At 35.5% G+C, this 26953-nt stretch overlaps 2 protein-coding genes across 3 annotated transcripts in view; one reads left to right on the forward strand and one right to left on the reverse strand.

Moving 5' to 3' along the window:
* The window catches only part of DYM (dymeclin), a 385794-nt gene that overhangs the window by 217270 nt on the left and 141571 nt on the right, over nt 1-26953 (reverse strand). For both annotated transcript variants that reach the window (XM_059893759.1, XM_059893758.1), the window contains exons 9-11: nt 23128-23310; nt 19196-19374; nt 17214-17339 (exon numbers count right to left, since the gene is read on the reverse strand). In XM_059893759.1, the coding sequence (XP_059749742.1) occupies nt 17214-17339; nt 19196-19374; nt 23128-23310 (488 nt within the window). The remainder of the gene's footprint in view (nt 1-17213; nt 17340-19195; nt 19375-23127; nt 23311-26953) is intronic.
* LOC132347512 (large ribosomal subunit protein uL24) lies at nt 10340-10855 on the forward strand. Its single transcript, XM_059894081.1, has one exon. It carries the CDS (start codon nt 10373-10375, stop codon nt 10808-10810), a length of 438 nt encoding a protein of 145 aa, XP_059750064.1. The 5' UTR covers nt 10340-10372; the 3' UTR covers nt 10811-10855.

Consider the following 26953-nt stretch of genomic DNA (forward strand, 5'->3'; position numbering starts at 1 on the left):
ACTTTCATAAAAATATGTTACTGATGCTAACATGTAATGGGGTTTATTATCATAATAATTATTTCTAAATGAACTAATCAAATATTTTAAAAATATGTCAGTTTTAATTTCCAATACAGTAAATGTAGAGAACAATAATACACATAAAGTCATTATTTGGTGTCCTAAACTATTTTTAAGTGTAAAGACCAACAAGGTTAAGGCCACTGCTCTAAGTCTCCAAGGGAATACTAACCCAGGACACTCATTAGGCAACTTTACTAGTGAGAGGAGTCTCTGTCTTTCAAAAGGTCACACTTGAGCACACACACACTTGAGCATAGTTCGGTTTCTCCTCTCTCTTGGCTCCTGTGTTTAGAAATAAATTATCATAAGCCACCTTATTTGAAACCAAGGTCACTGGTTCTTAACGTTTACTTGTGTGTGTCTACTATGTAACTGGATGGAAGAAGTGTTTTGAATAAAAGTAGTCTTATTCATTTAACATTCAACAAATATTTAATGAGTATCCACATAGTAAACTTATGATGCTACTATGAAAATCAGAAATCCAATTTGGCATTTACATAAAGGTCTGTCTTTTCTTCCTGTGAAAAATAAGTCATTATCTGGAAATTCTGGTAGTGTTTAAGAAAAATTAAAAATAACTAGCTATAGAGCTCACACAGCTTCCCAGGGGACATTAATGCATACTAGGCAGCATACAGAAAATTTTCTTGGTAACCTGGCTGTAGTTCTTGACCTATTTATTTGGTTCTTATAAAAACAATTCCTCATCTCTTGTATTCAACATCCATACAGTTTAATAGCTGTAGACTGTTATCATCTTGATTACACATTACATACATTTAACATTTTACACCAAAATAACTCAAACATGTAGAAGGGAACTCCTCAAGGATTTGAAAATATCTTCCTTTTCAAAAAGTATATGAGAGAATTGTTTGTGGTTCTAGGTCTTCTTTTCAGCTTCTTCCCCCCATAGGATTTGTTTTTATTGAATATATCTCTTCCATATGTTACAAAGGCTAGAATATTATACAGTAACATATTATATAATATCAACTCTTTAAAAAATTAAATATATATAGAAAAGCACAAAGAATAATGAACTTCCATACTCCCACAAATGACATTAACATTTTAACTTAACATTTAACGTTAATGTTAATGTTTTATTTTTTAAGATGAAAATCTCATTTTACTCCCCCAAAGAGGGACAACCACTATCTTGAGTTCAGTATATATCTTTCCCATCCATTTCAAATACTTTGTATGTATACACACAAACACACACACACAACCAAAAACCAGCATTCCTTTGTATATTTTCTACTTTACATAAACAGTATTATACTGTATCAGGTTGAATAGTGTCCTCCAAATTCATGTCACCAAAAACCTGTGAATGTGACCTTATTTGGAAATAGGGTCTTTGTAGACACAATCAAGTTAAGATGACATTACACTGGATTAGGGTGGGCCCTAAATCCTATATGACTGGTGTTCTTATAAGAGAAGGAGGAGAGACAGACAGGTACATGAGAAAAGGCCATGTGAGACCAACGCAGAGGCTGGTTGCAGCTGTAAGCCAAAGAACACCAAGGAATGATGACCAGAGGCGAGAAAGAGGCAAGGAATCACTCCCCTACATCTTTCAGAGAGAGTATGGTCCTGCCGACACCTTGCTTTTGGACTTCTAGTCTCCACAACGGTAACAAGCAATTTCTGTTGTTTTAAGCCACCTAGTGTGTTATGGCAGCACTAGTAAACTGATACACTTAAGTATTTGTTTGCGTCCTAATTTTTTCACTCAATAGGTCTTTGCAACTACTCTATATTGATATATATATATATAAGAAGAATTATGTTTACCACATAAGCCAAGGTCTAATAGTACTAGTTGTTTTTTTAATGAACTGCTTCTATACTAGTTAGTAAATAGGTGCTGCCCCAAGCCACTCCTCCAGGACCTCCTCATGGTTTGGCAATTAAGGTACAGCAGAGGACAAAGGACTATATGGACAACAGCCATTTTTACTGGATGATTTTGATGCCATGACAGTTAAATAGCTGAAAATCACCTCTAATTCATTCCATCCAAGCACGGTACAGTCTTGCGTCAACAGGCCACATTTTTTTATCCACTCTTCTATTACGGAAATTTAGGTTATTTCCAGGTTTTTCCCTATTAAAATCAGTGTTACAACATAGATCCTTACCCTCATTATCCAAAATCTCACTACATTAAACTCAGAAACCAGGGAGTCCTTACTCTCCATACTTGTAGTATCTGGCCATTAATTACCTAAAGTCAGGAATTACACAGATTTTGAAAACAAAAATATCTGTAAAATCCCTGTTATACGTTACCCAGTGTGTGGTACTTAGTGACTTCACAAGCACTTTGGCAAGAGTTTGTTAGGAAGCAGAATTACTAAGCCATTGAGCACCTCCTTTTAAAAAGATATGTATGGAGGCTAAACAATACACTACTAAATAACCAAGAGATCACTGAAGAAATCAAAGAGGAAATCAAAAAATACCTAGAAACAAATGACAATGAAAACACAACGACCCAAAACCTATGGGATGCAACAAAAGCAGTTCTAAGAGGGAAGTTTATAGCAATACAATCCTACCTCAAGAAACAAGAAACATCTCAAGTAAACAACCTAAACTTACACCTAAAGCAATTAGAGAAAGAAGAACAAAAAACCCTCAAAGTTAGCAGAAGGAAAAAAATCATAAAGATCAGATCACAAATAAATGAAAAAGAAATGAAGGAAACAATAGTGAAGATCAATAAAACTAAAAGCTGATTCATTGAGAAGATAAACAAAATTGATAAAACATTGCCAGGCTCAACAAGAAAAAAAGGGAAAAGACAAACCAACAGAATTAGAAATGAAAAAGGAGAAGTAACAACTGACACTGCAGAAATACAAAGGATCATGAAGGATTACTAGAAGCAACTATATGCCAATAAAATGGAAAACCTGGAAGAAATGGACAAATTCTTAGAAAAACACAACCTTCCAAGACTGAACCAGGAAGAAATAGAAAAAATAAATAGACCAATCACAAGCACTGAAATTGAAACTGTGATTAAAAATCTTCCAACAAACAAAAGCCCAGGACCAGATGGCTACACAAGCAAATTCTATCAAACATTTAGAGAAGAGCTAACACCTATCCTTCTCAAACTCTTCCAAAATATAGCAGAGGGAGAAACACTCCCAAACTCATTCTACGAGGCCACCATCACCCTGATACCGGACTAAGATGTCACAAAAAAAGAAAACTACAGGCCAATGTCACTGATCAATATAGATGCAAAAATCCTCAACAAAATACTAGCAAACAGAATCCAACAGCACATTAAAAGGATCATACACCATGATCAAGTGGGGTTTATCCCAGGAATGCAAGGATTCTTCAATATACGCAAATCAATCAATGTGATACACCATGTTAACAAATTGAAGGATAAAAACCATATGATCATCTCAATAGATGTAGAAAAATCTTTTGATAAAATTCAACACCCATTTATGATAAAAACCCTTCAGAAAGTGGGCACAGAGGAAACTTACCTCAACAAAATAGAGGCCATGAATGACAAACCCACAGCCAACATCATTCTCAAAGGTGAAAACCTGAAACCATTTCCACTAAGATCAGGAACACGACAAGGTTGCTCACTCTTACCACTATTATTCAGCATAGTTTTGGATGTTTTAGCCACAGCAATCAGAGAAGATAAAGAAACAAAAGGAATCCAAATTGGAAAAGAAGTAAAACTGTCACTGTTTGCAGATGGCATGAGACTAAACATAGAGAATCCTAAAGATGCTACCAGAAAACTACTAGAGCTAGCCAATGAAATCGCTTGCATTCCTATACACTAATGATGAAAAATCTGAAAGAGAAATTAAGGAAACACTCCCATTTACCATTGCAACAAAAAGAATAAAATACCTAGAAATAAACCTACCTAAGGATACAAAAGACCTGTATGCAGAAAACTATAAAACACTGGTGAAGGAAATTAAAGATGATACAAACAGATGGAGAGAAATACCATGTTCTTGGATTGGAAGAATCAACACTGTGAAAATGACTATACTACCCAAGGTGATCTACAGATGCAATGCAATCCATACCAAACTACCAATGGCATTTTTCACAGAACTAGAACAAAAAATTTCACAATTTGTATGGAAACACAAAAGACCCCTAATAGTCACAGCAATCTTGAGAAAGAAAAATGGAGCTGGAGAAATGAGGCTCCCTGACTTCAGACTATACTACAAAGCTACAGTAATCAAGACAGTATGGTACTGGCACAAAAACAGAAATATAGATCAATGGAATAGGATAGAAAGCCCAGAGATAAACCCACGCACATATGGTCACCTTATCTTTGATAAAGGAGACAAGAATATACAATGGAGAAAAGACAGCCTCTTCAATAAGTGGTGCTGGGAAAACTGGACAGCTGTATGTAAAAGAATGAAATTAGAACACTCCCTAACACCGTATACAAAAATAAACTCAAAATGGATTAAAGACCTAAATGTAAGGCGAGACACGATAAAACTCTTAGAGGAAAACATAGGCAGAACACTCTATGGCATAAATCACAGCAAGATCCGTTTTGACCCACCTCCTAGAGAAATGGAAATAAAAACAAAAAAAAAAAAAAATAAATGGGACTTAATTAAACTTAAAAGCTTTTGCACAGCAAAGGAAACCATAAGCAAGATGAAAAGACAACCCTTAGAATGGGAGAAAATATTTGCAAATGAAGCAACTGACAAAGGATTAATCTCCAAAATTTACAAGCAGCTCATGTAGCTCAATATCAAAAAAACAAACAACCCAATCCAAAAATGGGCAGAAGACCTAAACAGACATTTCTCCAAAGAAGATATACAGATTGCCAACAAACACATGAAATATGCTCAACATCGTTAATTATTAGAAAAATGCAAATCAAAACTACAATGAGGTATCACCTCACACCAGTCAGAATGGCCATCATCAAAAAATCTACAAACAATAAATGCTGGAGAGGGTGTGAAGAAAAGGGAACCCTCTTGCACTGTTGGTGGGAAGGTACATTGATACAGCCACTATGGAGAACAGTATGGAGGTTCCTTATAAAACTAGAAATAGAACTACCATATGACCCAGCAATCCCACTACTGGGCATATACCCTAAGGAAACCATAATTCAAAGAGAGTCATGGACCACAATGTTCACTGCAGCACTATTTACAACAGCCATGTCTTGGAAGCAACCTAAGTGTCCATCGACAGATGAATGGATAAAGAAGATCTGGCATGTATACACAATGGAATATTACTCAGCCATAAAAAGAAACAAAATTGAGTTATTTTAGTGAGGTGGATGGACCTAGAGTCTGTCATACAGAGTGGAGTAAGTCAGAAAGAGAAAAACAAATACCATATGCTAACACATATATATGGAATCTAAAAAAAGAAAAAAATGGTTCTGAAGAACCTAGGGGTGGGATAGGAATAAAGACACAGACATAGAGAATGGACTTGAGGACACGGCGAAGGGGAAGGGGAAGCTGGGACGAAGTGAGAAAGTGGCATGGATATATATATACACTACCAAGTGTAAAATAGATAGCTAGTGGGAAGCAGCTCATAGCACAGGGAGATCAGCTTCTTGCTTTGTGACCACCTAGAGGGGTAGGATAGGGATGGTGGGGGGGAGACACAAGAGGGAGGGGATATGGGGATATATGTATACGTAGAGCTGACTCACTTTGTTATACAGCAGAAACTAAGACACTATTGTAAAGCAATTATACTCCAGTAAAGATGTTAAAAAAAAAAAATGTATGTTTTGATCAGTATTAACTAAAAAGCACAGAGCAACACAGCAGCACCAGCCACAAGTGGGGATTTAAATTCAAATTTAATAAAATTAAAAATTCAATCCCTCAGTCACACTGGCCAGATTTCAAGTGCTGCCATATCAGACAGTGCAGTTACAGAAGATTTCTATCAACACAGAAAGTTCAACTGAATAGCCTGGTATAGAGAACACCACTGTATCCATCATCCAGTTTTAGCAAATGTTAATATTTTTGCTTTTGAAGCACCTAAAGTCCCCCAGCTACTCCTCCCTGACCCTCTAACCTCTGACAACACTCTCTTAAATTTGGTACTTCATTACCATGAATATTTTTGAACTTATTATTGTCAATACATATAGTTCTATTTCATTCACTGTAGCTCCTAGCTCCTCTGCAGTATTTCATTTATGTTATCAGGTGCTTGCAATTTTTGAACACTACAAACAATCCTACAATGAACACTGCTTCAAATGTGCTCTTGTGAATCTATGGAAAAGTTTTTCCTAGGACTCAAACCAGGAAATGGAATTGCTGAGAGGTAGAGTATTTACTTCTGCAGGTAATTTGAGGAATGTGAGAGGCCAAATTCCTCTCAAAAGTGGTTCTACCAGTTTATACTGTCACTACCAGTATATGAGAGTCCTCTTTCTCTGTATTCTCACCTGATATGTGAGATCTCGTAATTTTTGCCAATCTGATGAGTACAGAATATATCTTAATTAGCATGATCCCTAAGAATCATCAGGTTGAGCATCCTTTAAAAATGCTTACTGGGGAAATTCCCCAGCAGTACAGCGGTTAGGACTCTGCACTTTCACTGCCAGTCGCCTGGGTTGAGGGCCGGGGTTCAATCCCTGGTCAGTGAACTAAGATCCCACAGGCCTCGCAGCATGGCCAAAACGAAATAAAAAACTTCTTTAAAAAAAATAATAATAAAATAATAATGCTTACTGGTCATTCAGGTTTTTTATTCTGTTTTTCTATTACTTTGCCCATTATTCGAGCAATACTTTGTTTTTGTACCTGATTATAAGGATTCCTTATAAATTAAAAATGCTGGTACTTCCCTGGTGGCACAGTGGTTAAGAATCCGCCTGCCAATGTAGTGGATATGGGTTCGAGCCCTGGTCCGGGAAGATTCCACATGCCGCGGAGCAACTATGCCCGTCCGCCACAACTACTGAGCCTGCGCTCTAGAGACCGCGTGCCACAACTACTGAAGTCTGCGCACCTAGCACCTGTGCTCCGCAACAAGAGAAGCCACCGCAATGAGAAGCCCACGGACAACAACGAAGAGTAGCCCCCGCTCACTGCAACTAGAGAAAGCCTGCGCACAGCAACAAAGACCCAACGCAGCCAAAAATAAATAAATAAAAAATAAATTTATTTTAAAAATAAATAAAAATGCTAACCCTGTCTTCCTGTCTGCATGTTGTTTTTACTTGCTCTAACACTGAAAATTTTCATTTTAATGAAATTCATTCATTTTAATGTAGTCAAACTTATTAATCTTTTCATTCATGGTTTATACATTTTATGCTTAAGAAATTCCTTTCTCAAGTTCATAGTAATATTACCCTTTAATTTCTCTTTGAAGATTTTAAAATGCAGCTTTTCACATCTAGGTCTTATTAATCCAAGTGGAATTCTTCTTTGTATGTGGGGCAAGATAATCGAATTTTACTTTTTCAATTTGGATGAGCCATGTTCTCAATCTCAGCACAATTTATCTATCACTTCTGTCACACTTCATGTTTCCCTATTTGAGTGTGTAGTTTCTGGACTAAGTTCTTTTCCATTTATTTATTTTCTATTCCCTTGTTAATAAAACACAATCTTAAGTACTAAAGTTTTATAACTAGTCTATCTGGTAGGGTGAGTAACTCCACAATGAATTGCTTCAAAAACTTACTAGGCTTTTTGCTTTTCCCTTCGATTTCTGGGATTAGCTTCTCAAGTCTCACAAAAAACTGCTAAGATTCTCATCAGATGAACATAGCGATTAATTTGGAGGCAAAATTAACAACTTTATGACACTGAGTCTTCCCATCTGTGAACATGGTATCTTTCTCCATTTATTAAGCTATATTTAATATCTTTCATTTAGGTAATTTATGCCGTTAAAATATTGTACTTCTTTTAGATTAATTCCTGGGTTTCACTGTAGTTTTATTGCCATTGTAAGTAGCATCTCTATATCACATTTTGAAGTCTTTTGTTACTGGTATGCAGATATAGTATTTATTTTGTATACTGATTTCTGACCCAGAAAATTTGTTCAACTTTCCTAACAGTTCTAATATTAGAGTCTTGAATTTTCTATGTAGTCAGTCATAACGTCTGCAAATACTGTCATTTAGATTTCCTTTCTTTTTAATTTTTAAATCATTTATAGCTTGTTCTAGTCCTAAGGACCTGCTTAGAATTCTGGTACAACATTGAGGAGAAGTGGTAATAAAGGGCATACACACTTTGTTCTGACTTTCAAGGGAAGACTTTCAAAATTCCCCAATCAAATATAATACTTAACTATAGGTTTTGGTAGATATTTTCTGTTGAGACAAGGAATTTGTTTTCTACCCTTATTTTGTTAAGGTTTTTTAAAATCATAAGTAAGTACTGACTTTTATCCAATGCTCTTCCTGCATCTGTTGAGATGGTTGTATGGTTTTTTTACTCTTAAATTAATAAATTACATTAAGATATTTTCTAATATGAAACCATCCTTGCATTCCTGCAATACTTGGTATTGACAGACATACTCTTTTTCCTATCTTGCTTTATTCCATTTTACAATATTAGATTTATAAGCTTTGTGACTACATTTGTGTCAGTATTGCTTCTCAATTCGAAATCCACTCTTCTTTGTCCTGCTTTGTGATACCAAAGCTGAACACTGTAGACATTTCTCCTTTGTTGGCTGTCTTGATGTTAAGTATTATCAATAGAGGACATTTGGAAGGACACCTCAACATCAGAGCAAGAGGAAAGCTCTTTCTTCCCTTCTTCAATGTAGTGTTTTCCATGCAGTAGCCAACAACAGGTCAGCATGGCGGACCTTGTAATGTTTACCCAAGTGACCTTCACAGTTCCACTTTGGCCCACATCCTCTGACAAGTTTCTTCACTACTGGCAAACTGCATATTCCTGGGACAACCAGGTCCTCTTCCTCAGAGATCTGGCCCTCAGCTTTGGGTGTATATGGGGAAGCTTCCTTTAAATTTCTAAATTCCTTCCTCCTCCTCTGTCAGATTAATGATAACAGCTACTTTTTGCACTTGTCTTTTCTATACTCTTTAGAGTTGGCAGTTTCTTTCTTAAAAGACTAAATATACTAAATATTTTAGGCTTGCAGGCCAGATAGTCTCTGTCACCCATGACTAGACTCTACTGTTGTCACTTGAGAGCAGCTGTGGAGAGTACATTAACAAAGAGTTGTGGCTGTTCTACAATAAAGTTTTATTTACAAAAAACAAGCAGCTGGCCTGCCGGCCATACTTTGCTGAACTCCTTCAATAGACTATTGTTGCTGATGGTAATGATGACAGGTATGAATGAATTAGAATAATTCACTATCTGTCAATTGAAAATTTGATATGAATACCACAGCAATCAGTAGAATAATAGTGATATGCAAGAAGTGACTTTTTTTCTTATTAGAAATAGAAAGTGAAGCAGGTAGTAATTTTGCACATTACAGTATTTGGGTTTAATATGAAAATTTACCAATTTAGAACAAGTTGAACACATATATTCAACATGAAAGATACTTTCGATTGTATTAGTACATAAGAAATTTCAAATTTCTCAGCTTGTTTATTATTTTACTTTATTTTTCATGTTCAACCTGGTTTGAAGGATAGTTATTCTACTTTAATTACATAGGATCAGCAATTACACTTGCATGGTACCCAAGTGCTCAAAAGCTTTATGCGCTATGGGATTTTTATATATTTCTTAATGAAACTAGTATCGTAAGACTAATTAGCATAATCATGACACTTTGCTGTAACATATAATCTTCTACATGTCTTTTGGTATATATGTACATGCATTTCTTTGCATATATACCTAGTAGAATTGCTGGGTGTTTGGATATATATGTTCAAACTAGGTAGAAAATGACAGTGAGTTTACCAAAGGAGTTGTAACAATTTAAAACCCCACCAGCAGCTCCTCATCCTACCCAATATTAGGTATCATCATCCTTTTTAATTTTAGTCATTCTGGTAGGTGTATACTGGTACCTCATTGTGGCTTTAATCTGCAATTCCCTAATTACAAATGAAGTTTTTAAAACACTTTTTAATATGTTTATTGACCATTTAGATACTGTCCTTTTTGAAGTGCTTCTTCAAGCCTGTTGTTCATTTTATTACTGTGTCTTTTTCTTACTGGTTTGTAGGCGTTCATTATATATGTTAAATATAAGCCATTTGCCTTTTGTGGCCATCGCTGGATCGCTAGCGGCCGAAATGAAGTTCAATCCCTTTGTGACCTCTGATCAAAGCAAGAACCGGAAAAGGCATTTCAATGCGCCTTCCCACATTCGCAGGAAGATTATGTCTTCCCCTCTTTCTAAAGAACTGAGACAGAAGTACAATGTCCGATCCATGCCCATCCGGAAGGATGATGAAGTTCAGGTTGTACGAGGGCACTACAAAGGGCAGCAAATCGGCAAAGTAGTCCAGGTTTACAGGAAGAAGTATGTCATCTACATTGAACGAGTGCAGCGGGAGAAGGCTAATGGCACAACTGTCCATGTGGGCATTCACCCCAGCAAGGTGGTTATCACCAGACTAAAACTGGACAAAGACCGCAAAAAGATCCTCGAACGTAAAGCCAAATCTCGCCAAGTAGGAAAAGAAAAGGGCAAATATAAGGAAGAAACAATTGAGAAGATGCAGGAATGAAGTAATCTTGTATACAACTTTCATTAAAAACTGTTAAAATGAAAAAAAAAAAAATATAAGCCATTTGTGAGTAATATATATATATAGCAATATCTTCTTCCACTATCTGGCTTGATTTTTCATTCTCTTAGTAGTATTTTTTGATAAATAAATTTTAAATTTTAATCTAGTTTGGTTTATTAATCTTTTCTTTTATTGCTAATGCTTGCTGAGGCCTGTTTGAGAATCTTTCCTTGTCCCCAGGCCATGAAGATATTCTCCTCCATTATCTTCCAGAAGCTTTACTGTTTTGTTCCTTATATTAACATCTAGAATTCATCAGAAATTGGTTTTTGTGTATGGAGTGAGTAGGGGATCAAGTTCATTTTTTCCCCATATGGATAACTTACCATTTAATGAAAAGACCTTTCTCTGTGGCAACCTTTGAAACAAGCTGTGTTCACATATAGAGTTCTCATATCCAGTAGATCAAGTCCTCCTACTTTGTTCCTCTTCTACAAGGGCATCTCAGCTATTCTTGGCCCTTTTCACTTCTAAGTAAATTGTAGAATTTACACATACATTTACACTCTCACATTCAAAAGAAAAATACTTGGAAGAGGGGAATTTCACTGAATATATATATCAATATAGGGGTAAAGATATCCTTGCAATACTAATATTTCTAATGCATTAACATAAAAGTCTACATTTATTTCAGTTTTCTTTAATCTTTCTCAATGTTTTAGAATTTTCTAAGTAGAGATCATACACATCTTTCACCACATTTATTCTAAGGTATTTGATATTTTATGATGCTATTGTAAAAGGTATCTTTTAAAAAATCCATATTCAACTTATTGCTGGTATGAGAAATACAATTTTTTTTTTTTTAACTTTTGGATTTATTTATTTATTTATTTATTTATTTATGGCTGTGTTGGGTCTTCGTTTCTGTGCGAGGGCTTTCTCTAGTTGCGGCAAGTGGGGGCCACTCTTCATCGCGGTGCACAGGCCTCTCACTGTCGTGGCCTCTCTTGTTGCGGAGCACAGGATCCAGACGCGCAGGCTCAGTAAATTGTGGCTCACGGGCCTAGTTGCTCCGCGGCATGTGGGATCTTCCCAGACCAGGGCTCAAACCCGTGTCCCCTGCATTGGCAGGCAGATTCTCAACCACTGCGTCACCAGGGACGCCAAGAAATACAATTTTTTTAAGATTGATCTTACACCCACCAATCTTACTAAACTCACTAACTCTAACATTTTATATATAGATTTCTTTGAATTTTCTATCTAAACAATCATATCATCTGAAAAAAGTTTTATTTCCTTTCTAGTATTACGTATTTTAGTTTTTTCTTTCCATAATACACTGAATAGACCTCCAATCACATGTTCAATAGAGTATTGTTAGCAGATATCCTTGACTTGTTCATGATCTCAGAATGAAGACTTTTAACATTTTATCACTAGATATGATGCTTAACACCGTTGTTTATTACTTCTTTTGGTAGATACCCTTCATCAGATTAAGAAATTTTCCTCCTGATTCATTAAGTTTTGTTTTTTGTTTGTTTCCTTATTTTTTTTTAAAGAATAAAGAGACTGAATTTTACACAATACTTTCTTGGTATCTATTTAGATTTATCATTTGACAGTTCTCCTTTATTCTGTTAAAATGATGAATTACATTCATTGTTTTCCAAATGTTAAGCCAACCTTTCATTCCTGAATAAATCCACCTTGATTATGACATGTTATCATTTCACATATTGTGGTTCAGTTTATATTTTGTTTCTACTTTCCCGTCTATTTGCATAAATGACACGTGCCTGCAATTTTCCTTATTCAAATTTTGTTACATTTGGTATCAAGATTATGTTGGCCTCCTAAAATGAGTTGGAAAGATTTCCCTTTTTTCTACCATCTAGATGAGCTTCTATAAGACTGGTGTTATTTTTTCCTTCAATTTTCAGAAGAATTCATAGGTAAAAAATCATCTGTGCCTACAATTTTCTGTTTCGGATGATTTTACATTACAAAGTCAATTTCTTTAAAATAAACAATTATTTTGATTTTCTGTTCCTTTTGTGAGCTTTGCTTAAGTTTTTTCTAGAGGGGGAGGGGATGTGTCCATTTCATGTAACATTTAAATCTTATGGTATAAAATTACTTGTATCAATAGTATCCTCTGAGGATTTTTAAATATCTGTGGAACCTTTTCTGATCTCCTCTTATGCACTCGCACTCTCAATAATAAATGTTTGTAGCTTTTTTTCTTGATCATCTTTCTAGGGATTTATCAATCTTACTAGCTTTCATATATTTTGCTTGTAATAGAAAAGCAGAAAGATATAAAATCAAAGATCTAAGCTTCTACCTAAAGAATTGAAAAAAATAAAGAACAAGTAAAGCTTAAGCAAGCAGAAGAAAGGAAATAAAGAGCAGACATTAATGACATTTTTAAAAATTGAGAAAATTCAATGGAATCAAAAGTTGGTCCTTTGAAAAGATTTTAACAGAGGGAAGGAAGAAAGGGAGAAAGGGAGGGAGGGAGAAGGAGAGGGAAAAAAGAAAGGAGAAGAGAAGAGAAACCTCTAGCCAGATAGATGAAGAATAAGAGAGAAAAGACACACATTCCAATACCAAGATTGAGAAAGGTAACATCTCTATGGCCATTACAGATATTAAAAGGTAATAAGTTTAAAAAAAAGGTAATAAGAATGTATTATGAACAACTAATGACAATGAATGCAATACCTTAGAAGAAGTGTACAAATACCTTGAAATACACAAAGTATCAAAGCTCAAAACTTAACCAAATTGTATATGAAAATATATATAAAAGGATACTACATCATGGCCAAGTGCAGTTTATCCCATGAATGCAAGGTTGATTTAATATTCAAAAATTAATCAGTATATAATTCACTATATTTACAGACTGGAAAAAAATCCACGTGATTCAGAATATATAAAGAAGCCTTACAAGTCAATAGTAAGACAAAAATCCAATTTTTAAAAAAGGAGGTATGGCTAAACAAGGCAACATGAGGGACATCTCCATGGTGATGGAAATGCTCTGAATCGTGACTATTTCAAAGTCAATGTCTTGGTTGAGATACTATACTACTGTTTTGCAATTATAGCTGTCACTGAGTGAAAACAGGTAAAAGGTACATGGGATCTCTCTGAATTTTTCTTACAACTACCATTATTTCAAAATAAGAAGTATAATTTAAAACAATGGGGAAAAACTTGGAAAATACTTCACAAAAGCAAATATATAAGCACATGAAAAGTACATGAAAAATGCTCAGCATCACTGGGTATTAAGAAATGATAATTCTAACCAGAATAAGATACCAGAATATATTTCATAGACAGCTAGGTCCACAGTGGATGATACCATGTACAGAACTTCGTAAAAACACTTGACTTACTCATTTTTACTATTACACATAAAAAGGAAAAGGATAAAAGTAAACAGATCAACACGAAAGTTAGACTCTAGAGAAAAAGAACAATTTGTTTAAACACCTGAATGTCATCTAGAATATCCTGAAATTCTTATGGAATGGACTTGAATGTTAACTGAATCTAATGACTTCCCTATCTTACCATCCCTGTTTTGGCAGTCAGTAAAATTTAATTTTAATGCAAAATCCTGTGCTAACTTAAAATTGTTTTAATTACCAAACATAATAAAGATACAAAAAAGTATAGAAAATAATATAATAAAAAGTATATCCACTGTTAAATTATGTCAAATCTTAATATTTTGGTCAGATATGGTTCAAAGTTTTGTGTGGTTACTTTTTACTTTTGTTTTTGCTGCTGTTGAAGTGAAAAGAATATTACAGACCTAGGGGAAGCCCCACTGTGCACCCTTCCCCATTTTCATTCCCCTTTCTTACTCTGATATAGCCGGTACCCTGACTGTTTTACTTTGCACGTTCCACACATTTTCAATATTATAAACAGTGCTGTAGACGACCACTAATAAGCACGTCCTCTCTGCAAATGTGCAAGAGTCTTCCTAGATAACCCTGGAGTGAAATGCTGACTTGTGGGGTATACACAGCTTCAATTTTACCTGTATCCCTTAAAACTAAACACACACTTGTCTTATGACCCAGCAATTCTACTCCTAGGTATATGCCCAAAAGGATGAGTGCATATGTCCACCAAAATACACGTTCAAAAATGTGCACAGCTGCTTTAGCAAAAACAGCCCCAAAGTGGGGAAAGAAAAGCCAAATATCCACCAAGAAGGGAATGAATAAATATACTGTGGCATATTCATACAATGGAATAATAGTACATAGCAATAATAAATAACAAACTAGTGATATAGTAACATGGATGAATTTTAGCAACACTATTTTCAGTGAAAGAAGCCAAAATAAAAGAGAACACCCTAATTTCATTTCCTAATGCCCAGTAATAGTAAGCATTTTTCGTGTACTTTTCATGTGCTTACATAGCTTCTTTTGAAAAGTATTTTTCCAAATTTCTCCCCAATGTTTTAAATTATACTTTTTATTTTGAAATAATTGTAGTTTTAAGAAAAATGCAGAGATATCCCATGTATCCTTTACCCATTTTCCCCCAGTGACAACTATAATTCAAGGAGAAGCAAAAGCTAATCTATTAGGAGGGAATTCAAAATGTAGTTTGGTGTGGGATATTGACCAGAATAGGGCAAAAGGGAGTCTTCTACTATGAAATGTTCAATAACTTGATCTGGGTGGTAATAATACAGGTATATATACATACATAGAAACTCATTAAGTTGTACCTTTAAAATTTGTGTACTTTCTGTTTTATACTTCAATTTTTAAATGTTTTTAAAAATCATACTGGTTTTTCAACTTCTTATCAAAAGAAAGATAAATGCTAGTTTTAAAAAAAAAACTAAGTCAGTGCAAATATTTTCTCTCATGGTACTTTACTAAATAAAAGAATCAAAAAATGTGTATGTTTTATCCTCTTTCTACAGTGTCAAGATCCCTTAAACCTTAGTTGAAATGATGGTCGCACTACATAAGAGGCAAAAATAGTTTCAACAGGAACAGTAGAGAAGAGTAAAGACGACATGAAAGCTCTACTGAAGAAGAAGAAGGTGTCTGTACCCGAAGAAGAGTGAGACCCCTATAGCCCCATTCTCCCAGTCGACCCCCACACTAGACTGGAAGAATCCCTTCTCAGAAATTGATCAATTACCCCAAAAGGCCTACAGCGAGTAGGACACCCAGAGAAATAGAATATGTAGAGCACATTACGTTGAAAATGTCCTGCCCACACACAGAACTTGCAATCAACGTTCTAGTGCATGCTCCTCAATAGAAACTGGTAAGCAAGAATCACCACACATTTGAGGAAAGCCTCCAATGAGGACTAAGACAGGAGCCAAAGACGAAAATGAAACGGAGAAAATATGCAATATGTTTTAATAGCTTTAGAGGGGGTTCTCAGTTCTGCTAAAGTTGGGAGTTGCATTAGTGATTGGTATATGAATATAAAACAGGGCAATGATGTGCTACAGAAAAATTAAAACATGTACAAGAAAGGAAATACAATTATCATACACTCCATCTGAGGGCAGAATTATAGTTAACAAAATTATAATAATGTAAAAGCTGAGTTAACCAAAAATGATAATAAGATGCAAGAAGGAAAAAGTCTCTGTTCTGGAAAGGGGTCTAGGAACCCAGAGGGAACACTCAAGATGTGCAGGAGGGACAGCAGTTAATCTCTAAATCTGAAAAATCAAGAAATAACAATATAAGCATGTTATTTAGAAACATGGACAGAGCTGACAGCAGTTGTCTTTGGAGAGTGGTAATCAGGTATGGGGTAGACATGGGGTCTGCTAGGTTGCATTAAAACCTAGTACTTCTGTGTAAGTTTTAAAACTATGTTCATGTATTACTTTGACAAAAAGAAAATACCAAAGAGGAAGATAAAATCAGTTTGGGAATGGAACTCACAAACAGGACTAAAATTTAAAGAGTTAAATTATACTACACTATTTTACATTGTTTTACAAAACAATTTTTTCAGTCCTCTTCTTCTTCCCTATTCTTTCACTTATTCTATATAAAAGGAGCAAACCTGTTTGATAATTTCTGCCACAACTAAAAAGTGGAAACGGAGAGGAAAAATGATCTCACTGCAGCAAAAACATTTCTATCAATTACTAAAGAAACTATTTTGAGAGAGTTTTTAATAGTAGCTAATAGTCATTCAAAAATAAAAAAGCATCACTTCATAAATCTGAAGAAAGGCACACCATTTCTAAGTCAGGCACTTGCAGAAATATCTACCAGAAGGAAAAGAAGGAAGTAGGGTACTAAGGGTAGTAAATTTTATGGAGTGACGTGTCTGTTCTGTAACTCTGATTAAAGTGAAGGCAACTTACCACTTCGTGAATGGATCTATTGAAGCCATCATCTTCTGTAAGGATCAACAATACTATAAGGGCCATATAGACATGGTGTGAATTTCTTTCTTCCACATGATACAGAATCTCGAGAATTGGTAAAACCTAGTGAATAAAAATTTTAATTTACTATTACTTTATTATAAAACCAATGTTTTAAACCTCTATACTTTTATCATGTACCCTTTGCTTTAATTTCACAAACCAGCCTGTGACTGAAAGTACTTTCCATTTGTATAACTAAAGTACCGGCAGAGAAAAGCATCCTCTTCTGCAAAGGTCTGCCGCCATGTAAAGGTTGGGTTTACAGAGACCACTTAGGCTCATGGTCAACACCTGACACTCAATAGAGGCGATTCGGCCTCCAGCCTAGCAGGAACTTACTCAATAAGGTATTCTTAGAAACACTGCAATATATCAAGCATTACCTTCTTAACAGCAAAGATTGTAGGATAAAAGAATTGTTAACAACAAAATCAGATCAGCATAATGAATTTCCTACCAGTAACATATCTTCTAATCACAGACTCAACAAATTATAGATGAACAAGGAAAGGGAAGGACATCAGTTAAAACATTATAAAAGTAATCTATGCAAGACATTAAAAACAAAAACAAATATACAAGCCCCACCTCACCCCACCCCAGCCCCCCCAAAAAATCCCCAAACAAAACCTTTTAACTTTTCACTGGTGTTAAGTCATCATATACAGACAACTGTTCCCCTGCATGATCTTTTGTACCAACTTCCTTACCATGGAACTTTCTAGAGCCGATGATGTCATGGGCTTTCTGCTTATTCCCATCATTTTCCTTAGGGTACATCATGCTCAGAATTGTCTCTGCTTATATTCACTCACCCATTAGTAAGCAAGCCTTTTCTTTACAAGCTTTTACTCACATGAGCAGTACACTGTCACACTCAATTTTGCTATTTAAGCCAATGTTTTCCACATATAGCTGGTGCGCAGATGGGTTCTTTCATCACATTTTTTTGTCCTTAGTGTCACTCTGACATAGAATATGCTCTTCAAATAAATTCTAATATTCCATGTTTACTCATTATTTTCATGTTTAATGCTGAAAAAAAGTGGCCACCAAATCCCTGGTGAATCCTGCTATCACTCTATAAAAATTGGTGCAGAGGGGACATTCCTGTTGCCACCAGCAAGCTGCCAGCTATTTCAGAGATGTTCACAATTTTATTAATGCATGAACAGTCCAATGTTATCTATAATTATGTATTTCAAACATGACATCAACACCTTAGTGAGGCAGCTTACTTTTCATAGAAACATTTTTGTTTACACATTAGTTATAATGGAAATCAATAATTGCCCATAGGAGTTTTTGTCTATGAGCAAAAACTTGGAATCAATTTCACTCACACAGTAAAGGGTAATGTCCATTTATATGATATCTGGCAATGGTACCTTAAAATAACTATAACACTTCAGGAACTGAGTTTAGACAGCCTTAGTGTCAAAGCCTGTTGAAGGGATAGGACACTTGGGAAACTGAGTTGAAAAATCACCCTTCCTTTTAGCCATACTCATCAGGAATATGCGACAACTGTGACCAGCTACTTGAACTTAGTGAGCAGGCACTTAGTAGCGGAAAGGAACCAAGAGGGTATAAAAATCTTCTTGACAATGGCAGCCAATGCTTCTTGGAGGACTTCATCCAGGCTGAGTCATGGGCAGTGGGTGGCTGTTAAGGACCTAAAGGACAGGGAAGTTTGCTGTGCTGTGTGCTCTCCTGCTCTGCACTGTGACGCCATCTCTATGTGCACTGTCTCCTACACTGTAAAACTCATACCTCTGCCTTTGCCTGGTGGCATCTCCCTATCAACCTCTTGACTATCACCTTTGCAACGAGGCAAATATACATATCCTCTTGGGAAAAGAAATTACTCTTCAAAATATTATAAAATATAAAACCATGTTTAATATGATACTTACAAGATTTTCCATATCTGTGCGAGCCAACATGTATGTTCTAATATTACTATTCTGATGGAGCAATGTATACAAGAGGAGAGTTGCTTGATCAGATGTCTGCTGTTCACATAGGGCCATATACAAACTGTTAAAGTTAATCTGGAAAGCATGTGAAATTGACGAGGGGAAAGGACTGCTATCTGGAATATGGAAAACACAAAATTTTTAAAATATTACATCTATTTTCTAGACTGTGCCTGATATTAAATAATAAATAATAAAAGTACTGTTAATGTATACAGTTCAGTTCCCATTAATTTTGTATAAGTTGCTACATTTCAGGCTCAAAATTTCAATTTGTATTCTAAAGTTTACCTAAAAAAGAACTAAACTAACTAAAACATGACTACAGTTGATAACACAGTATTGTATATTTGAAATTTGCTAAGAGAGTAGAACTGAAATGTTCTCACCAAAAACAAAAAAAAACAAAAAAACAAACAAAAAAACCACACACACACACACAAAACACAAAAACCCAACCCAACCTAAACTCGGACAATTTATTTCTCTGTACTATCTAAACCACAGCTTTCCAATGATTATAAATATATGAGCAAATACCATGTAACAGACTGACTTTTTTTTTTAAAGCCAAGTATAAAAAAAGACTAAACTAAGTCACGCAGTTTGACTCCACTACTATTTTTGCATTAACATAGCTGAATTAAATTGTCAATAAAAATATGAGCTTAAGTAAATACAGCTATGGGAGTAGGCCAAAAAAAAACCACCTTTAATATATACAATTTAACCACAACATTGAAATGCTTTGTTACCGAAACTAAATGGCCATCCGTCCTAAATAAAAATATCTAGAGACAAACAGAAAATTCTCTTGTAAGATAAGAGTTAAAAAGAAAAAAAAACTGCCTTGAAGCTAAGTTACATTTTTTCAAATGAATTATCACGGCTGAAGTATTCATCAATGCCATCAATCCATTTATGAAGAAAATAGGATAACATATAATTTAGATAATTTAAAAATGATATCAAAATCAGTATGTTCAACATTAGCTTCTATAATAGAACATACCAAACCTAAGACAACTCTTGGAAAACATAAAACATTTTTGTTTAAAGGAAAACTTAAAACTAATTGACTACAACTACTAAGAAACTTTTTTTTTAAGTAGAGTTACTGGAATGATGAAAAGCATAAATTACAACCCACACAGGGAAAATTCTTGATATTCCAAAATTGACATAGCCCCTTTCCTACAGTTTACTGGATTTGTTTAAAAACTGAAGCAAGCAAGGTTAGGAAGTTTAAAAGGAGGTAAAGCTAGGTCCACTGACTTAGAGACAATTATAGTCTCATCAGATAAAACAGTGGAACATAACAGCACAAAGAGCTGATATTTTAATGTGTTTTGACAAGTACACATAAAGAATTGTTTTTTTAAAGACCCAGAACCACTAGCAAAACAAAACAAAACAAAATTTTAAAATAATACTGCTTTAACATTTCCAGAAGCTGTGCTCTTATGGAAAAGAAACGTGTGCCAACAAAATCGTCATGATAGCACAGTCCTATGTCTCTCAGATTTTCCTTTTTAACCTTTACATTTGTGAGAAGAATGCATCTAAAAAATGTCTTCAACTTTACTACAAACTGCCCTCACTTTTCCTTCCACATTCAGAACACAGGTTATTTTTTCAATCCTAGCACTGTATTTTTGACACTTACAAAAATAATTGTTTTGTAAGACTGACCTACATTTTTGCAAAGGATGGCAAAAGGAAGTGCTGGATATATTGTGAGTATGCAAATATTACAGGATTTACAGAAGACTTGGTGGAGGAAGATGTTGGACACACTACACCTCTTTACAATGGAAGCAGAATAACACAGGTTCATCAACCTGTATTATACCTGACTACACATGGAATACATATGTTGTGTGTCTATACGTTACTAGCTAGTAAGTGCTATGAACCAGCCATTATACTGACAGCTTTATGTGTATTACCCCTTATTTAACCCATATGACAACCATGTCATTACTCTGACCAGTTTTACAAAGGATGAAATAGAGGCTTAGAGAGATTAAGCAACTTTTCCAAGATCATCCCTGAGTAAACACAGATCAGCTCCTGTTGTTTTCACCACATTATACTGTTTCTTACAACAGCAGCAATAATTTAGTGGGTCCGTCCTATGATAAATGCTCATTTAATTCTCCTAAGAACCTTATGAGGTAGAGATTATAATCCTTGCTTCACAAATAAGGAAACTAGTATATAAAGAATATAATCTGGGATATGAACTCAGGTCAGTCTAACCCTAAAGCCAATGTTCTGAATCACACTGTTCTGTACCACAGTCTCCCAAAACATGACTCTCCCAAGAAGGTTCAACCCTAAACAGTATCATTTGGCCAGAGCAGCAAAAGTAATAATAGCAGATACCATATACTGAACACCTGCTATGTTGCAAAATCTGAGCTAATCATTTCAAAACCTTATCTTGTTTGGTACTTATACAAACCCTATTAGGTGATACTATCTTCATTTTACAGAAAAGGTCACTGAGGCTTACTGAGATTAAGCAACTGTGAAAGGCCTCACAGCTTTGAAGTGACAGGAGTGTGACATGAACTCAGGTTAGCTTGACTCCAAAACTTCCTTTTTTAACCCTAAAGTCACACTGTCACCAAGAAGGGTACAGCAATGAGAATAGAAAATACTATTAGATACATGAGTTTTCATTTTTTATCTATCTAATTGTTAGAGACTCATATCCCCCTGCAAATAATAATGCCAGAATTGGCAAAGGCTCAACAAACACTGTCTATAAGAAACATATACTAGAACAGCTCTGGAAAGGAACAAAGCAAAGAGCACCAGAAGTGTTAAAAATCTTCCTAGCCAATAACTGCACTTCTTACCCATCTTAATTATATTAGTGTTGGATGTATTTTGAAAATCTAGCTACCATATTAATCTTGCTTCTAGAGTATAACCTTTTGATAAGTGATTACTGCTTCAACATGGAACTATCTGCGCGTGCTCTACGTCAGGGTTTTGGCAAATTACAGCCCACAGGCACCCCACCACCTGTTTTGGAAATAAAGTTTTACTGGAACCCAGTCATGCTCATTTGCTTATTTATTACCTATGCTGCTTTTATGCTACAATGGCAGTTAAGAGGTGGTGACAGAGACCACAAAAGCCATCTGCCCCTTTGCAGAAAAAGTCTGCTGAGTTCTGTTCCTATTTTTAGTCATATAAAACCCTAGATGGGGGCTTCCCTGGTGGCGCAGTGGTTGAGAGTCTGCCTGCCAGTGCAGGGGACACGGGTTCGAGCCCTGGTCTGGGAAGATCCCACATGCCGCGGAGCGGCTGGGCCCATGAACCACAATTACTGAGCCTGCGCGTCTGGAGCCTGTGCTCCGCAACAAGAGAGGCTGCGATAGTGAGGGGCCCGCGCACTGTGATGAAGAGTGGCCCCCACTTGCTGCAACTGGAGAAAGCCCTCGCACAGAAACGAAGACCCAACACAGCCTAAAATAAATAAATTAATTAATATTTAAAAAAAAAAACCCTAGATGGAATATAGATTTTAAACAAAAAATTTCAAATAATGTATCATTTGGAGTTTTCCAGGTTAATTCCTATCCCTAATAGGTAGGACAGGTGGATCTACATTAAGCACATGCTGGCTTGGTTTTCTCTGAAAGAAATGTAAATATAAATGGATATAAAGAACCACAGCCCTCATCTAAGATTTACTTGACCTTCCTGAGAATATACACAGAAAATTTAGTTTTTCTCATCTTTAACCAACATGAAAATATACAACTTGACAAGTGAAAGTACACAATATGCAGTAAACAATACCCTCTTTCCTCATTAGAAAGACTATTCAGAGGAAAAAAAATACCACAAACCTTGTGTATTCTTAAAGGACATGATGGCCTGTCTGTAGGGGTTTGGTGCATCTGCAGCATCTGTCAGGTTGGCCAGCACCAGCAGAAGCAGGAGACTCTGGTTGGCCAGAGGGGAAGAAACTTCTGGAGCAGCGGCCGCTTTGCTGCCCACACCGCCCAGTGTGAAAACAGTCCAGAGTCCAGCTTGAGAAGAAAACACACAATTAAAATGTGCTGGGACTAGGGGCAGGACAGGAATAAAGACAGAGACGTAGAGAATGGACTTGAGGACACAGGGAGGGGGAAGGGAAAGCTGGGACGAAGTGAGAGAGTGGCATGGACCAAATGTAAAATAGATAGCTAGTGGGAAGCAGCCGCATAGTACAGCGAGATCAGCTCGGTGCTTTGTGACCACCTAGAAGGGTGGGATAGGGAGGGTGGGAGGGAGACGCAGGAGGGAGGAGATATGGGGATATATGTATATGTATAGCTGATTCACTTTGTTATAGAGCAGAAACTAACACACCATTGTAAAGCAATTATACTCCAATAAAGATGTTAAAATAAATAAATAAATAAAAATAAAAACACAACTCAGCTCTGGTGGAAAACTACAAAAAAGAAATGTGCTGGGACTAGTAAGATGAATCTATTTCTGTACAATATGCTATACTTACTCACATTTTAAAGTTTGAAATAACACTCCCTTTTTTGATTATGAAAGTAAAACAAGTCCATAATTTGGAAATTCTCATATTGCCCAAGGACATAAAATTTTTAAAGACTATCATTCCCTATTCCCATAATTCCACTTCCACTTCCCAAAGATAACCAAGATAATATTAAAGTTTCTTATGTATCTTTCTCAATTTTTCTTTACATATAAAAACATACACATAATTATAAAAAAGTTTCACGTACAACTTTATACCAATATATTTGAAAACCTAAGCAAAATATTAAAATATCTAGGAGAAAACAAAATACCAAAATTGGCCAAAAAAGATGAAAGCCTGAATGGACAAATAACCTTATAACAGTGTAAACCAGAGTCAAAGAGCCAATCCTTAAAAACCATCCAAGTCCAGATTTTTTTTTTTTTTTAGAAATAAGTCTACCAAACCCTCAAGGAGGTGAAAGACTTATATGTAAGGAGGTTCATCAGAAAACTAAAAATAGAATTACCATATGATCCAGCAATCCCACTCCTGGGCATATGCCCAGAGAAAACCGTAATTCGAAAGGATACATGCACCCCAAAGTTCACAGCGGCAGTATTTACAATAGCCAAGACATGGAAACAACCTAACTGTCCAAGCACAGATGAATGGATAAAGAAGATGTGGTATATATATACAATGGAATACTACTCAGTCATAAAAGAGAACAAAATAATGCCATTTGCAGCAACATGGATGCAACTAGAGATTATACTAAGTGAAGTAAGTCAGAAAGAGAGAGACTATCACTTATATGTGGAATCTAAAATATGACACAAATGAACCTATCTTTGAAACAGAGACAGAACCACGGACACAGAGAAGAGACCGGTGGTTGCTAAGGGGGAGGGGGGGGGGAGGAATGGAGTGGCAGGTTGGGGCTAGTAGATGTAAGCTGTTATGTATAGAATGGACAGACAACAAGGTCCTACTGTGTAGCACAGAGAACTATATTCAATGTCCCAGGATAAACCATAACGAAAAAGAATATTTTAAAAAAAGTATGTATATATATGTATAACTGAATCACTTTGCTGTACAGCAGTAATTAACACATTATATATAAATCAACTGTACTTCAATTAAAAACAAACCACAAAAATAAGTGATCACTACACATCACAAATTTAAATTTATTCAAAACAATGTTCATGATATAGTTGGGAAACTTGAGGCATTTAATAAGAAAATCAAAATTATATAAGAAAGTACAACCAGTAGCCAAGTATTATTTGCTTTGGGACTGATCTGTTATTTATCTTAACATTTTTAAAAATTTCCAGTCACTTCCTTCCACTCAGAGTATGCTCCATGACTGCCTACCCCTATATCCACCACTGTGTGTTCGAGGATTGCAGGCAAAGAAAAACACAATTAGAAAGTTCAATCTGCCAAAAAAAAAAAAATCACAAAATGCTCTCCAAGGTAAAATATAAGTGTTTTATTTTGGGGGGGATTCTCTTCACAGCTGTGCATCTTCATTACTAGGAGAAATAAGAGTTGACTAGCACTGGACAAATTTCACAAACAAAATTCTGACTAGCTATTAACAGAACTTCAAGTCTCCTTCCCCCCCCCCACCCCCCTTCAAGTCTTTTCAAGAGGGCTGCAAAGCTGCTTATAATGTCAACAAATGAACATTTTATTGAGAAGCTATCCCGCCCCACCCCCACCGGACAGACAGCCTTCCTTCCTTTCTCTGATAAATATTACTGCTATGTGGCCTTTCCTTACAGGGAGAAATGAGGCAGCCTGCCATTGCCTACACTGTAGTTTAAACTGGTCATAATACCGGACCAGAATTCTTCCAAAAGTTTGTTTCTTTTTGCTGATCCAAGCCTCTGATCTATGACCCAAGAATCTTAGTGGAACTGCATTTTCCTGTTGGCAAAAAAAATCTTCTCTCTACCAAAAAAATAAGGGAAAGTTACAGTATATTTCCTTCTGTTCTAAAAACCAAATTAAGGATGGTCTCCAAAGTTTTTTAATTGTATCCCTCAGGTCCTCCGAATAAATGCTTAAAATAAAATTCATCTAACTAAAACTAAAAAAGTACTGAAATTAACTAAAAGAAAAAATCTAGTGTTGATAATTCCACCTTTTAAAAGTACTGACTCAAGATTATTTAACCTTAACAATAAAAATGTGAGAAAAATATAAAGTATGACAAACTGAAACATCAATAAAATAATAACCAAAGAAAAAAGAACTCTCATTTTAAGAAATTTTGAACTCAAATGTAAACTATTAAGACAACAAAATTAAGGTAAATTACTGTTTTTTTATATTACTAAACATGCCACTTGCCCTATAACTGATTTCTTATATCTAAAAAATACATTACAGAACACTAATTATTCAAGCAAAACTATACCAAAAAATACATGATAACATACTATACTGTCATCCATAGTTATAAAAATCTGCTAAAAGGGTCATATTCATATATTTTGAGCCTGTAATACTGTAACAAAACAGAGACCATGAAGAAATTAAGGAGAAAGCAGGTCAGCTATTACAAATACTTATGAAAATTCTGCTAGAGACATTTCAATCAACACAGATAAAAGGGTAATCAGTCAATAAATAGGTAGTGAGTGCCTAATTAGGGTTAAGCTCCTTGCCAGGTAAAAAAAATACAAAGAAGAAAAAAATTATACTTTGTCTTTGAGGAGGTTAGAGAAAGGGGAAGCAAATATTCATACCAATTTTAATTGTCATAATGATCCAACAAATATACCTAACTCTTCAAACATCTATACTTTTCCTATATAAGTACAGTGAAATAAGGGAAGACAGTTTCACCAATAAAGTTACTGAACATGCATCCCAGGGCAAACATTGGGGCAGAGTAACTATCTGATCCCAATACCATGCTCTCTTTCCTTTTATTAATAAAACGCCCTGAGATTTAGCTGGGCAGAGCTACATTTCCCAATCTTTCTTCCAGAAAACTATGGCCATATGACTAAATTCCAGCCAATGGGATGTGACTGGGAGCAGCCCAAGCGAGTTTTAGATTATATCCTTAAAAGGAAATTATTTTCTCTTCAAATCCTCACCCTTCCCATGGGCTAGAACCCAGGTAGAGTGGTGGGCCGACAGATTTGACTTTCTGCATGAGGATA

Source organism: Balaenoptera ricei, chromosome 14 (assembly GCF_028023285.1).
Source record: "Balaenoptera ricei isolate mBalRic1 chromosome 14, mBalRic1.hap2, whole genome shotgun sequence".
NCBI lineage: Eukaryota > Metazoa > Chordata > Mammalia > Artiodactyla > Balaenopteridae > Balaenoptera > Balaenoptera ricei.

Bases quoted from the DNA above. Each gene is read 5' to 3' on its own strand.
- LOC132347512 (XM_059894081.1), top strand. From the start codon at position 10,373: ATGAAGTTCAATCCCTTTGTGACCTCTGATCAAAGCAAGAACCGGAAA.